Below are 15,359 nucleotides of genomic sequence, written 5' to 3'. Positions count from 1 at the left end.
GGATTTTTACATTTGTACTTACATCATTACCAGTCATAAAGGTGCTAAAGTGTTCTGTTTGCATTTTTCATAACATGCTTATTTGAGTTCGTCCAGGTGGTGGAAAAAACAGGTTTATGATTACTTGAAGATGTTAGGTTAGTAACTAACTTTAACTCTTTATGTACTCTCACTTGATGGCGGCTGAAAATGCTGCTCGAAAATTTTGAAGCTTCCATTATCCAGTTCAATATATCTCACAAACAATTTTCTTCATCGCAAACTTATCCGTGATCGGCAGAAACGTATTTTTAAAACATGGGTCACTTTAGAGCCATTGTTTCATCTTCCGTGATGTTGAATTATTTACAGATACTTTACGACAGTTAGCCCTACAGACAGGTTATAAATGCTTTGAAATAACATTTAGTCCTGAATTTACCATCACTGTGAACAGCGTAACCTTTACTCCAGATAACTAGCATGCAAAGCATCGAAGGAAAATATTGTTATAAAATCAGTCTGCAGTAATAAGAATTGAGGGCTTTGAACGAGAAGCAGTAATCCAGAAAGGGGTGAGGCAAGGCTGATTTTGTTCCCCTCCTTTTTAGTGTTAATAGTGAATATTTTGTAAAGGAAATTAAAGAGTAATCTGATGAGGGGATCACAGTCCTACGAGAGGAAAGCAAAACCCTAAGATTTGTCGATGATATTGCTATTTTTATGTGACTCGGCAGAAAATTGGAGATACTGATGAGTGATATGGACCATATCATGCAGAAGGAGTACAAATGAAAATGCATACGGCCAAAGCAGATGTAATGGAGTAAAGTCAAAGCTAATGCAGGAAATATTAAATTAGGAAATGTCTAAAAAGAAGTATATAAATATTGTTACTTGATAATAAAATAACTAACAATGACAGCAGTAAGGAGGAAAAAATGCAGGCTAGCACAAGAAAGGGAAGGCCATCCTTACAAAACAAAATTTGCTTGATTCGTACATTGAAATATGGGTGAGAAAAATGTTTTTAATATTTTCGACTAGGAGCGTGGTTTTTTTCGGAAGCAAAATATGGGCAATAACATGCTCAGAAAGAAAGAGAACAGAGGCATTTGAAGTGTGGTATTATAGAAGAATGGTGAAGCTGGGATTCGTAGATCAAGTCAGAACTATGGAGATAACTGGTGAGGAGAGGACCAATCAACAAAATTTGGCGAAAAGAAGAGAGAGAATGATACAACACATCTTAAGACACCCAGGAATTGTTCAGTTGGATTTTGAGGGATAATACACGGTAAGAATGTTAGGTGTAGACAGAGTTATTAATATCACAAGCAGATGAAAGATGTAGTAGTAATGTTGAAATGAAAAGGGTAGCACAGGCTGGCATGGAGTACTGCATCAAACCAGTGTATGGACTGTATGACTGTAACAACGGCAGTATAACCTACGAACTTCATCTGCAAGTTTGGTTTAAACCATAAATTCTTAACATATGAAGCAGATGTACTCCTCTGTATAAGAGGTTGTGTTAGCAAGAAATACACTTAATACATATTAGTATGATAAATTTTATTGGTGTCTATTAATGTTCCTTCTAATATCAGTACTTGATTGCTTTATGTTCATCAAAATAGTAATAAGTCTTCTGTTTATTTCAGTGTGGAGACAATTGCGGTATATTCCTGTGATGCTTGCTGCAAGGAATTCCGTACAAGAAGTGCCTTTAAGAGGCATTTGTTACGTCATATTGGAGTGAAGCGGAATAAATGCACGGAGTGCAGCAGAGCCTTCGCTGATAAGTCGGACTTGAAAAGGCATATGCTCACTCATTCTACAGAGCAGCGAAATGTTTGTAATGTCTGCGGAAGGGCGTTCGCCACTAAGTTTTGTCTCTTAACACACATAACGATTCATTCTGGGGAAAGGCCGTTCCAATGTCATGTATGCAGTAGAACTTTTCGCCACAAGTCGAGTTTAAAGAACCATTTGTTGATTCATTCCGGTAAATATGTTCATCATTGTACACTATGCAGTAAAACATTTGCACGACCGTATTGTCTTCGCGAACATATGTTAAGCCACTCGGAAACGAATCCTTATCATTGTAACGTGTGCAATAAAACTTTGTCCAATAAGACTCATTTCACAAGACACATGCATTTTCATTCTGGAGAAAGGCCGTACCAATGTGATGAATGCGGTAAGGATTTCAGTACAAAGTCAAGCATGAGGCGACACGCGCTTATTCACTCTGGAGCAGGACCGTTCAAATGTAAGGTATGCAGAGAAACGTTCTTTGAAAACAGTAGACTTGAAAGACACCTACTTAGCCACTTAAGAAAATGGCGGTACTGTTGTGATATATGCAATACTACTTTTCGTAGTAAGAGTTTTCTGCAAAGACACATGTTTACTCATTCTGGGAAAGCCTTCTACAAATACGGACAGCATTCATAATGTGTCCTGTAATCGTTTAGAAAAGAAGTCTTATCCCCCACAATGATTCAAGATGAAGCAAATTACTGAGGGCACATGGGTTTTGTAATATGTTCCTTACAGGGAGAGTTTCAGTTGTAGTTATACCATCGCTTCCGGAGTGAGGTACCGGTATGCTCAGTTCTGAGAAGATTAATGGTATTTATGTAATTTTGCCATACATGTATTATTGGAAAATAATAAAAAATAAAAAAATTGCTCTTTTACTTTACATTCCACTCAAAATCATTAGTTTAACATTTTCGTAGGTCTCTTCATCCCTGACTACGTTATTCTGCTAGATGTCACGTTCACTCTAAGGAAAGGGTTCCCTTACATAAATATATATTTGTGTATTGCACTTGCCAGTCTTCAGATTGGTCATTTGGTATAATATTGTTAGGCATATACGCTACCGAATGGTGCAGATAGTGTCCGTGATACTAAATTATCAATTTGCACTCACTTGGAATTTAGAACTCCATTGCCTGCAAAGAAAATGAAGCACCCAGAAGAAATAAATGTTGGGATATCAATATAACTTCGTATGCGTACACACCATCGGCAGGTATGTTATTTAATAGGGCAGTCATTCTCGGTGACAAGTAGAACGGCCGCGAGAATGCATTAGTGTTGTTAGGGAACACTAGTAACGCAGGGGACTATAGACCTATATCCATACTACCATCATTTCCAAAATATTAGAAAGCATTATAAAGGTAAGACTAATGGCTTTTCTTAACAAACACAGGTTTTTGTTATCGATCCCAGTATGGCTTCAGGGAGAATTCCAGCACAGAACTGGCAGTTACTGATCTTGTGTCGATGCTTCAGGAAAGCGTTGACCGTAACCAGATTGCGGCCGGATTGGTTATTGATCTCGCTAAAGCTTTCGACACGGTAAATCACGAAATTCTGTTATCTAAATTAGAGGACGCTGGAATTCGTGGTGTTGCATTAGAGTGGTTCCGCAGCTACCTTAGCGGAAGAAAGCAATTTGTTTCCGTCAATGGTTATCAGAGCCCGGACAAGGAGGTGAAATGTGGGGCTCCACAAGGGTCTATTTTGGGCACTACCTTGTTTCTGAAATACATAAATGATATAAATATTCTAAATTTAAAAGGTAAAATTATGCTTTACGCAGATGACACAAATGTATTCTACACTGGTGACAAAGTGGACTCGGTGATCAATAATAAGACATCATCGCAATAAACAAGTGGCTCAGTATCAATAAATTAACTATGAACGTCAATAAAACTAAATATATGATTATAACTAAGCCGAGTATACAAAATATTAATCATTCAAAGATATATATTAACAACACGAAATATTTGAGGTCGATCACTTTAAATATCTGGGTCTAATAATAGATAAACATTTAAGCTGGGTAGAGCATGTTTATTACATTGCAAAAAGGATGGCTCCACTATCTGGACTTTTGAGAAGATTAAGATATATTGTCCGTAGGGAAGTTCTACTTACAGTATATTACTCACTCATCCACAGTCACAATACCTAAACGTAATTTGGTCTCGTTGCGGAAAGACAGTCCATGAACTTATGGTAATACAAAATAGAGCTATCAAAAATATCTATAATCTTCCTTTTGACACACCCACTCGAGTTCTATACGCTAATAGTAAAATTATGCCCTCATCTATGTGCACTGCTTTTAGATCATCAATATTAATTCACAAAATTAAACTAAACAGTGTCCTGCACGATAGTAACTACACCCTGAATTCAGATATTCATAATTATAACACATGACAAACAGGTGACATAGCTCTCTTTCAAATACACTCATATAAGTATGGCAACTGTAGCTTTAAGTTCTCAGCCATTCAATCATATAATTATCTTCCAAGAGATTTAAAATCAGTATCCAATCTGTCTTCTTTCAGAATTAAATTAAAGAAAGTGCTATGGAATCAGTACCTAAGTAAGTAGATGACTCTCTTTACAAGACTTTGTGTAATGGTAACGTAAAGGAAATATTTAGAGTAACATTCACTGTAACAACTTATATATTTATGTGCAGCCAATGTATATGTATCATATTAATTTTAGACGCTAAACAAATCGCATTGTACAATTCCAGTATATGAGCCATTGGCTCGTTGGAATTAATAAAGTAATAGTAATATGAGGAGCATGAAGGTTTGAGATGTTGAGTGATCACACTGTAGGATGCAGAAATGTTGCATGCTTGTGTAAGACAGTGTGATCAACACCTGACAGCGTTTGAAAGTGTCTTCATTTTGCATCTCCATCTGCCTGGTTTTTCGAATCGTGCAATGTCCGGGTTACTGAGGCATTTCGATGTGACTGGCCCGATGTTGGACTACATGGGACCATGAGGGCAGGCATGCTCATTGTCAAGGTTCCATTCGACCATTTCTGACCACCACAAGGGAAGATCACCGTTTTGTGCACCAAGGACATTGTAACCGCTTCACAACAACCCGTGCCATCCGAGAACAAGTAATTCATTTCCTGAATAGTTCAGTGTCATCGTGCATCATTTATGTGACACTGGCAGCAATCAGACTGGTTAGGCTGTCATGAACAATTTGGAGTGGTGCGGTGACCGGGAAGCATGGACTGTTGATGAATGGCTTTTCATTTTGTTCAGCGGTGAATCGCGGATCTGCACTACCCCGGTTAACTATCTTCTGCGAGTTATCGCGTATAATTTGAGACCTCTGCTTGTAGTTGTTGAATGAAATACATCACGTACATCCTGCGTCCCCATGTATTATCACTCGTGGTAAAGTACCGTGGTGCCATTTTCCAACAGGGCTTAACTTGTCCACACACACGGCATGTGTCTCTATGAACTGTCTGTGTGTTGTCCCATGCTCAGCAGTATCTGCAGCCCTGTCCACGATACATGTGTGGGACCAGCTCGATCGTTAACCCTGTTCCTGTGCCAGTATGCAGGATATCAAGGACCAGTTTAAACATTTGTGGGCCTCAAGAGAATATGCAATGGCTTTATGGCAACCTAACGAGCGCATGCATTCAGTCCACTGACGTACTGCCATGTTCTTTGAAATTTTGACTCGATTTTATAACGACTAAAATGATTTCACATAACTGTTCAAAACATGAAGTTCCGTTACGTTTCTTCCTCCTTTTCTGTGTGTTTCAATTGACAGGCAGTGTATTTTCACCCATATTTCTTCTAAAGACTTGCCGTTAAACCAAATATCTACAAAATTACTGAAGACGTATTGAGTCACAAAATCTGTGTTGGTGTACATGTCAATAATGCGCAGTGTTTTAAAGATGAGTGATGTACTATATATATGCATAATTGTAGGTATTGTAATATTGTACCTGTCCAAGGCTTCAGTACATAAACAAGTTACCGTGGTTCATAAATATGACGTTAGAATGGAGCACCATCGGTGAGCCTCGAACTCAGCCAGGTCGTCGAAGCCTCACCCTCCCCTACTAGAATGATTCGCTAGCTAAGTCGGTATCGCATTTTCGGGTCAGTTGACCGTCCGATGGGGCGGTAATTTCTTTAATAATACTCTCTGTAGTATGGGACTAATAATTATGAGAGGAACACTATTTCATTACTAATGAGAAGAGAAACTATATCTTGTATAACAATTTTAACTATACTAGTGAAACACACCTTATTTACAGGGATATGCCATACAACACTGTACATGTGATATTGAAGGTTATCTTGACGTTAATGTTCGGTAGTCTCTCTCTACACTTCATCATACGTTCAATTATTCAAACTTAAGAGGCGTTCCCTCATGAACTATTTACACTATTTCAGACTTAGAGAGGCGTTTTCTCTCTGATTACTTCACTTTGCACATAGACTGATCACTTTACACATAAATCTATTCAGTATGGACATACCCTGCTGTAATGCTGTTTATTTGCCGAGAATTAATATATACAAACTATATCAGGTCGTGATATAGGCCTACGAACACTTATGAACTGAAATGTACGAAGGTAACCTAAGTTGTACACTTCCAAGCATTTGAAAGTCGTACCACAACATTTCCCTAACTTAATCATTATTTAATAAGCCATGTAATAAACACGCTCATTTCATTAGGATTTTTATCAATAGACATAATAGGACACTATTTACACAACGTTGCTACCTAGGGACAAATCATAGAGCGACTCCAATACCAAACATCATACACAGAGTATCATAGCACTTCCTGCGAGAAATGGACAAGAACATATACATTTCACACACTCACTCGAATCACAGGTGGCACATGTCACCCGCTGTTAGTAACAGTGAACATAAACCTTAACTGTTTCCTGGAACGAACCCAGGATCATCTGAGACGGGGTATATGTAACCTGGAATTCCCTGCACGCTGTAAATAATTAAGAAAAGAAATTGGAGGGATCCTTCTTTTAATGCATATTGGAATCTGTGCGACGTTGGCAATATTTAAATTGATGCACGCAATCGTTGTGTCGAGAGGAAAGAAACCGGCTACTTGTATTTGTTCCCTTTCACTGAAGAAGACACTTTTACTCCCCCGTTTAAATGGGCTCATAAAACTCCAGTTGTTAGCTGCCCGTGACACACTTCCAGAGAGCGGTCCACTAAGCCTTCTCGGACAATGGTTTCACGGCAAATAATCTATCTCACTTCTTTCAATACCGACCACAATGGCATCACAACAAATCTCGGGTCTATATCCGGCCGTAATCAACATATTCACATCGCGATATCCATCTCGCGTATCTTAATGACAGATTCCAAGGGAACTTCACATTTCCATTTCACACTATATATTATGGCTACAGCTTGCTCAACCATCTCGTTTCTCCTTTCGGTACATCGACTACGATGCATACTTAATGATGAACTCCTCCCACACGGGTCCAAATTACCTCACGCACTCGCGAGCTAAATAATTCGATGTAATATGCCCCACTGTCTCGATCCGTTCTTCAGGTGCCTTACTTACTAATTTGGAGGAATCTCTACCAGGTGAAGTGCACAACAACAAAAAATGAATTACTGAAAAATCTTGATGACTCATATATGCTATGGAAAGATGATAAGAGTCCTTTTTACAGAATATTTAAGCCCTCTTTACTTGACAGCGATTTACACTTAATTAATCTAAGGTCCTTATAATTACGTCATGCATTACCAAATCTATATATAAAAATGGAAGTAAAATATGGTCGTTCGAAACCATGAAGAAAGTATTCTATAAAAGACCCAAATAAAAATGAAATTATTACTATTATCCCTCTGAAATGGCATGCTAGCGATCTACGTTATGTCAACATGCAGAATTTACATATTTACAATGGGTAACGACCTTCAAAGATATAAATACTTGGAAATGTACTCAGCCTTCATGATGCCACGTTCACAGCGTTACAGGAGCGCACATCCATAAATTACTCGGAATTCATGAAGTCTTCAGCGGCTTGAAGTTCATTAGTGACCAACTGGCAAGTCACGAACATGATGGCGACGTTCCAGACGTTCTCTGCTACCAGGCGAAATTTCGGCAAACAGCTAGATGTCTCGTTCTCTCTGGTACACAGGCAAATTCTGGCATGCAGCTGGCTATCCCGTCACTCCGACGCTCTTGTAGACTCCTTATGTAAATGAGGGGACAATTATCTCATGTGAATGCGTTAGTTTGTTACATATCACAATTTAAATACATGGTTGGTCCTGCTCAATGGCATAAGCATTCCAACACAATTCCGGTAATGTTCCAGAAGCCCGACATTATCCCCTTATCATTTACCTATTCTTCTTGTAGGCAGCTACTGTAGGCCCGGAAATTCAACTAGTTTCCCTAGAAACGACACTGGTTAGGCCACTAATGTATTAGCACTCTCGTATTTCATGATACTAGTTCAGGCCTGTTCTATTGCACTTAGTCGTAAGTCGAGCTCTCCACTGCCACTAACGTGGCACTGTCCTCAATCATGCCGATAATGAACCGTTCACTTACTTTCCTTATAGTTCACATTTATATCGAGCACGCTCGCTCCACACACTTAGCTAAATACGTGCCTATTTATGTTAACTGAGGCGTATTAGCTTAGGCACATATGAGGCTCGATGTACGACCTCTTCTACACACGGACATCGGTCATTACGATTTCGTGCCGTTCCTATTATATTAAATAGCGGCACACTGTACGCGCAAACATCTTACTTAGATTGTGGTTATTTCCACACGTATCCACAAACTTTATTAAGTCATTGCATTGCACTGCTCAAATTACAGGGTGATTTCTTCATAAAGGACTCACATACAAATCACGACGGACTACTACCGAACTGGCGTTGCACTAAAAATGAACTGGTGGATTCTGCCTCTCAGCTCCTAACTATATAGGCGAGATGCTCGGATGCTTAGAGTGGGGGAAAAATGCAACTCCTTCTGAGGGTTCGGTCCGGTAATACGCAACGTAGAGTGACGAACAGGGTATCAAAATGTAGCTCCTGTATTCCCATTTTCACTGAGTGAATGTTTTTGAAATAGCTTCGTAGATCCTCAAGCAATCTTGAAAGCGTCCTTTTGTCTCTGTCGGTGAATGATGACGAGCACAGGGGATTCCTTGTGTTCGCTGGCACGGTTAGGGTCCGACATCTGTTAACCATTAAGACGCGCCCTTGTTTACGGCGTAGTTACCGCTCTGTCAGTTAAGTAGAGCACTTCTCGGTCTCATAATTATGTGTAAAATTTTAACTTGGGCGGTTTTTATCGTAGAATGACGCGGAAAACGGCATATTTCATCTCCTGGATATCATGACATACCATAGGTGACGTTGTGAACGGTCACAATATACAATACTATTTTTTGTTACAAACGTTAGGTAATTACATTGGCATATATAATTCATGAGAAACTCTCCGATGCCAAAATGGTCGGATAAAGAATTTTCCTTTTAATTCTGCTATTGCAACATGAACTTCTAAAATATTTGAAGCATTACTTTCAAGGATCAGAATACAGCATTTGCTGACCGAAACACATGCAACATTCAACAAGATTTCTGTATGTATTTACATTATTATTCAGTCCTTACTATTTTCACACATTATTGTTGCCTATTCTTCACTCCATGAAATAGAAATCTACCACTGACGATGACAAAAATCCTGAAAACAAGCTCAGCCATATTCCTGAAGTCCATTTCCCTATAATTTAAGACGATCATTCTTATAGATTATTTTGAGAACTACAGTGCCGTATTTTCTATGTTATGCAACAATGCTTTACATGCATTCCTAGCAATCTTATGTATTATGAAATAGGGGTTGGTTTAAAGATATTTCCTTGAGTCTGAATTATTTACAGATACATTATCTGCTTTTGAAGTGCTTTTATGAGAGATGTTGTAACTACCGTCTGCACTTTTATAACCGATCTTTAAGAATACAGTATTCCATGGTTTGTGTTAAACATGACATTGCGATTGAGAATTTGTTTCGAAACCAGGACTTTTAGGACGGCAGCAAGATAACGATATGACACTTTGACAAGGCTGCGCGATGTAGGCAGACGTCACCCTGTGGTGTTTGTTTCATAGCAAGAGAAAGTTTAGTGATGTCCAATGGATCTCACTGAAACCTTTTAGAAGAACTATTTCCAGAAACTTTACGGGGATTATTTGTAGCAATCCTGTAACCGGTATGCTGATGAGTGAAATACCTCGATAGTTGTTGCAATCCTGTACCCGGTATGCTAATGAGTGAAATACCTCGACAGTTGTTGCAATCCTGTACCCGGTATGCTGATCAGTGAAATACCTCGATAGTTGTTGCAATCCTGTACCCGGTATGCTGATCAGTGAAATACCTCGATAGTTGTTGCAATCCTGTACCCGGTATGCTGATCAGTGAAATACCTCGATAGTTGTTGCAATACTGTACCCGGTATGCTGATCAGTGAAATACCTCGATAGTTGTTGCAATCCTGTACCCGGTATGCTGATCAGTGAAATACCTCGATAGTTGTTGCAATCCTGTACCCGGTATGCTGATCAGTGAAATACCTCGATAGTTGTTGCAATCCTGTACCCAGTATGCTGATCAGTGAAATACCTCGATAGTTGTAGCAATCCTGTACCCCGTATGCTGATCAGTGAAATACCTCGATAGTTGTTGCAATCCTGTACCCGGTATGCTGATCAGTGAAATACCTCGATAGTTGTTGCAATCCTGTACCCAGTATGCTGATCAGTGAAATACCTCGATAGTTGTTGCAATCCTGTACCCAGTATGCTGATCAGTGAAATACCTCGATAGTTGTAGCAATCCTGTACCCGGTATGCTGATCAGTGAAATACCTCGATAGTTGTTGCAATCCTGTACCCGGTATGCTGATCAGTGAAATACCTCGATAGTTGTTGCAATCCTGTACCCGGTATGCTGATGAGTGAAATACATCGATAGTTGTTGCAATCCTGTACCCAGTATGCTGATCAGTGAAATACCTCGATAGTTGTAGCAATCCTGTACCCGGTATGCTGATCAGTGAAATACCTCGATAGTTGTTGCAATCCTGTACCCGGTATGCTGATCAGTGAAATACCTCGATAGTTGTTGCAATCCTGTACCCGGTATGCTGATCAGTGAAATACCTCGATAGTTGTTGCAATCCTGTACCCGGTATGCTGATCAGTGAAATACCTCGATAGTTGTTGCAATCCTGTACCCGGTATGCTGATCAGTGAAATACCTCGATAGTTGTTGCAATCCTGTACCCGGTATGCTGATGAGTGAAATACCTCGATAGTTGTTGCAATCCACCGGGCGAGTTGGCCGTGCGTGTAGAGGCGCGCGGCTGTGAGCTTGCATCCGGGAGATAGTAGGTTCGAATCCCACTATCGGCAGCCCTGAAAATGGTTTTCCGTGGTTTTCCATTTTTACACCAGGCAAATGCTGGGGCTGTCCCTTAATTAAGGCCACGGCCGCTTCCTTCCAACTCCTAGGCCCTTCCTATCCCATCGTCGCCATAAGACCTATCTGTGTCGGTGCGACGTAAAGCCCCTAGCAAAAAGTTGTTGCAATCCTGTACCCGGTATGCTGATCAGTGAAATACCTCGATAGTTGTTGCAATCCTGTACCCGGTATGCTGATGAGTGAAATACCTCGATAGTTGTTGCAATCCTGTACCCGGTATGCTGATGAGTGAAATACCTCGATAGTTGTTGCAATCCTGTACCCGGTATGCTGATCAGTGAAATACCTCGATAGTTGTTGCAATCCTGTACCCAGTATGCTGATCAGTGAAATACCTCGATAGTTGTTGCAATCCTGTACCCGGTATGCTGATCAGTGAAATTTTCCCGGAATACCAGCATATTCGTAAAAGATTTCACGAATTCAGTGTCAGTTATGATATAGTCTGCTTTGCATATGGTACCCCCATTCTCCTTTCATACCGGTGTGTTTGAAGAATGTATCCGTAACTGCTAATCCATTACTAGCACGTACGTCCATTAAACCTTTACCAGTGCTATTATCTTCCATATCATTTCCGCATTTACTCACCACCTTCTCATATCCTGCGGTTCTTTTTCCAACTCTTTCATTGAAATCGTCCACTAGCACTATCCTACCCTTGCTGTTGACGCTGACCACGATATCCCTCAGTGGTTCACGAAACTTCTCAATTTCATCCTCATTTTCCTGAATCGACTGAGAAAATTCTCATCGTAATTCCTGGAACAGCTAAATCTACACGTATTTACTTTACTTTAATAACTGAAAATACGTTGCATCAGTGGTATCCGAGCTATCGCGCACTCTACACTTCCCTTTAAAACACCTGTTAAAACATCTTTCTGATCTTCCATCTCTTCGCCGTTATCGCGCCTTGCCCGAAAGTATTTTATATAAAATTCTTACGATATTCAAGTAAAGTAGTCCTTAGAAGTACAGAACTCACACTACATGCTTTAAATTATGTTATTATTTGTATAAGTTGTTTTATTAATATGGGTCGCTAACAACCCGAGGGTCAGATACTGTGTCTTTAGAAGTGAAGTTGACTTTTTCAGTTCGTACAATAATTGCTATTGATTATGAAAGGTGATTGAGCCATCATTACGTACCATATACCATACAAAATAACAACTTGTGTTAGAAGACGCTCTCCTCCGAAAACGTTTGTTTGTTTCTGTATTCAGGAAGTTAAGGAATTCAGTCTGAATCCTTTAAGGCCTGTGGAATTCCAAAACATTACTTATCATGGAGTGCAATGCCGCTCTTTATACAGGACTTTGTTGTCTTAATTTGACAAACAGCATACCGCCGTCGTGGTTGCTGCACGACAATGAGATGTTCTGCCTTTCACATTTGTACTGATGAAGGAGTAGCTAGGAGGGGATTTGCTACTGAGCCATATTTCATGAGCAGTGACCTTGCAAATTCTCTGCAGAACTCCAACATGTCTCATGAGTATCCTATTGATTTTGGCAGTTGAAAGACATTGTTCTGAGCAACATCCTGAAGATTATACGGACATGCCACTCCTTTCCTCTGACTGCAGTCGGGTAAGTGAATACATCTGATCAACACCCCCCAACAAGGTGGTGTACTTTTTAGCTACATTGTTGATCTACATCTACCTTACTGTTAGTGGCAGCATAATAGCGTTTCAAAGTTTCTAACGAATGCACGCCAAATTCACAGGAGAGGAGGGTAATAACACTATTGTCATACCAGCGTACAGCACAAATCTTGTTTACTTCACTACACAGCAGTCAAAAGAACTTAGCTCCAATTTTACATGTATTGTTCATTCATTAGAAGACACACAACAACCAGATTGTCGAGTTTCTCAAGTATTTCAAAAGTGGTCAGACTTCGCCAAGCCCTGAAAAACAACATACCATAAACCCATAAAGGAAAAGTGAGCTGATAATTATATATTTATTTATAGCTATTTTCCAGGAGATATGATTTTGAGTTTCATTGTACATGAAAATAATTGAAAACTGAAAATTTTGAAAAGAAACCATGTGCTACGATATTTGCCCACCGCCGTTAACAACCCAGTCACTCAACAGAGAACATTTGCTATATAGATTCCTAACATGAATATACTTTTACACAAACCAGTCAATGAACTGTGCATCTTGTGTGGAACACGAATGAGAGCACAGACATTGTACGAAACAGCAGCGGGGGATATACCGAACCAGTGGACAAATCTAGTTGCATCATCTAGGAATCAATAATGAACAAGGGGAGTGTGTATGTGAGGATCTTCAAAAGGCAGAAGTATTCAGTCAGCAGTAAGTAAAGATTGTTGGTTACAAGCATAATGTCCAGATAGAGGAGGGGACTAATACTAAAGAAGTATTCAAGTTTACCTATGACAACAGTGACATTTACAGTAAGATTCAAAAGTTGAAAACCAGGTGGAATTAATAAGGTTTCGGGGGTTATACTAAAGGCAATGGGTTGGGATATAGTACCATACCTGAAGTACTTATTTGATTATTGTTTGCATGAAGGAGCTATACCAAATGAATGGAGACTTGCTACACTAGCCCCTGTGTATAAAAGAAAGGGTGATAGCCATAAACATGAAAATTACAGGCCAGTAAGTTTAACATGCATTGTATGTAAGCTTTGGGAAAGCATTCTTTCTAATTATATTACACATGCTTGCGAAATTAATAACTGTTTTGATAGAATGCAGTTTGGGTTTAGGAAAGGTTATTCGATTGAAAGTTAACTTGTATGATTCCAGCAAGATATAACAGATATCCTGGATTCAGGAAGTCAAAATGGACTGTATCGCGATTGACCTATCTAAGGCATTTGATAGGGTGGATCATGGGAGACTACTGGCAAAAATGAGTGCAATTGGACTTGACAAAAGACTGATGAATGAGTGGCTATATTTCTAGAAAATAGATCTCAAAGAATTAGAGTAGGTGAAGCTTTATCTGACCCTGTACTAATTAAGAGGGGAATTCCTCAAGGCAATATTATTGGACCTTTATGTTCCTTATATATATAAATGATATGAGTAAAGAAGTGGAATCGGAGATATGGCTTTCTGCGGATACTGTTATTCTGTATACTGTAATAAATAAGTAACAAGATTGTGAGCAACTGCAAAATGACCTCGAAAATGTTGTGAGATGGACAGTAGGCAATGGTACGATGATAAACGGGATTAAAAGTCAGTTTGTGAGTTCACAAATAGGAAAAGTCCTCTCAGTTTTAATTACTGCATTGATGGGGTGAAAGTTCCCTTTGGGGATCATTGCAAGTACCTAGGTGTTAATATAAGGAAAGATCCTCATTGGGGTAATCTTACAAATATGATTGAAAATGAAGGTTACAGATCTCTGCACATGGTTATGAGGGAGTTTAGGGGTTGTAGTAAGGATGTAAAGGAGAGGGCATGTAAGTCTCTGGTAAGACCCCGACTAGAGTGTGGTTCCAGTGTATGGGACCCTCACCAGTATTACTTGATTCAAGAACTGCACAAAATCCAAAGAAAAGCAGCTCGATTTGTTCTGGGTGATTTCTGACAAAAGAGTAGCGTTACAAAAATGTTGCAAAGTTTGGGCTGGGAAGACTTGGGAGAAAGGAGACGAGCTGCTCGACTAAGTGGTATGTTCCAAGCTGTCAGCGGAGAGATGGCGTGGAATGACATCGGTAGACGAATAAGTTTGAGTGGTGTCATTAAAAGTAGGAAAGATCTCAATATGAAGATAAAGTTGGTATTCAAGAGGACAAATTGGGGGAAATACTCGTTTATAGGAAGGGGAGTTAGGGATTGGAATAACTTACCAAGGGAGATGTTCAATAAATTTCCAATTTCTTTGCAATCATTTAAGGAAAGGCTGGGAAAATAACAGATTGGGAATCTGCCACCTG

At 39.5% G+C, this 15,359-nt stretch overlaps 1 protein-coding gene across 3 annotated transcripts in view; it reads left to right on the top strand.

Annotated features, from left to right (window-relative positions):
* The window catches only part of LOC136875114 (zinc finger protein 501), a 66,945-nt gene extending 64,403 nt beyond the window's left edge, over positions 1–2,542 (top strand). For all 3 annotated transcript variants that reach the window (XM_068227998.1, XM_068227999.1, XM_068227997.1), the window contains one exon: positions 1,644–2,542. In XM_068227998.1, coding sequence (XP_068084099.1) covers positions 1,644–2,442 — 799 coding nt within the window. In that variant the 3' untranslated portion in view covers positions 2,443–2,542. The remainder of the gene's footprint in view (positions 1–1,643) is intronic.
* The last annotated feature ends 12,817 nt before the right edge of the window (positions 2,543–15,359 follow it).

The sequence above is a fragment of the Anabrus simplex genome, chromosome 5, assembly GCF_040414725.1.
Source record: "Anabrus simplex isolate iqAnaSimp1 chromosome 5, ASM4041472v1, whole genome shotgun sequence".
NCBI lineage: Eukaryota > Metazoa > Arthropoda > Insecta > Orthoptera > Tettigoniidae > Anabrus > Anabrus simplex.
The sequence above is the reverse complement of the archived record's forward strand: the minus strand, read 5'-3'. Positions and strand labels throughout refer to the sequence as shown.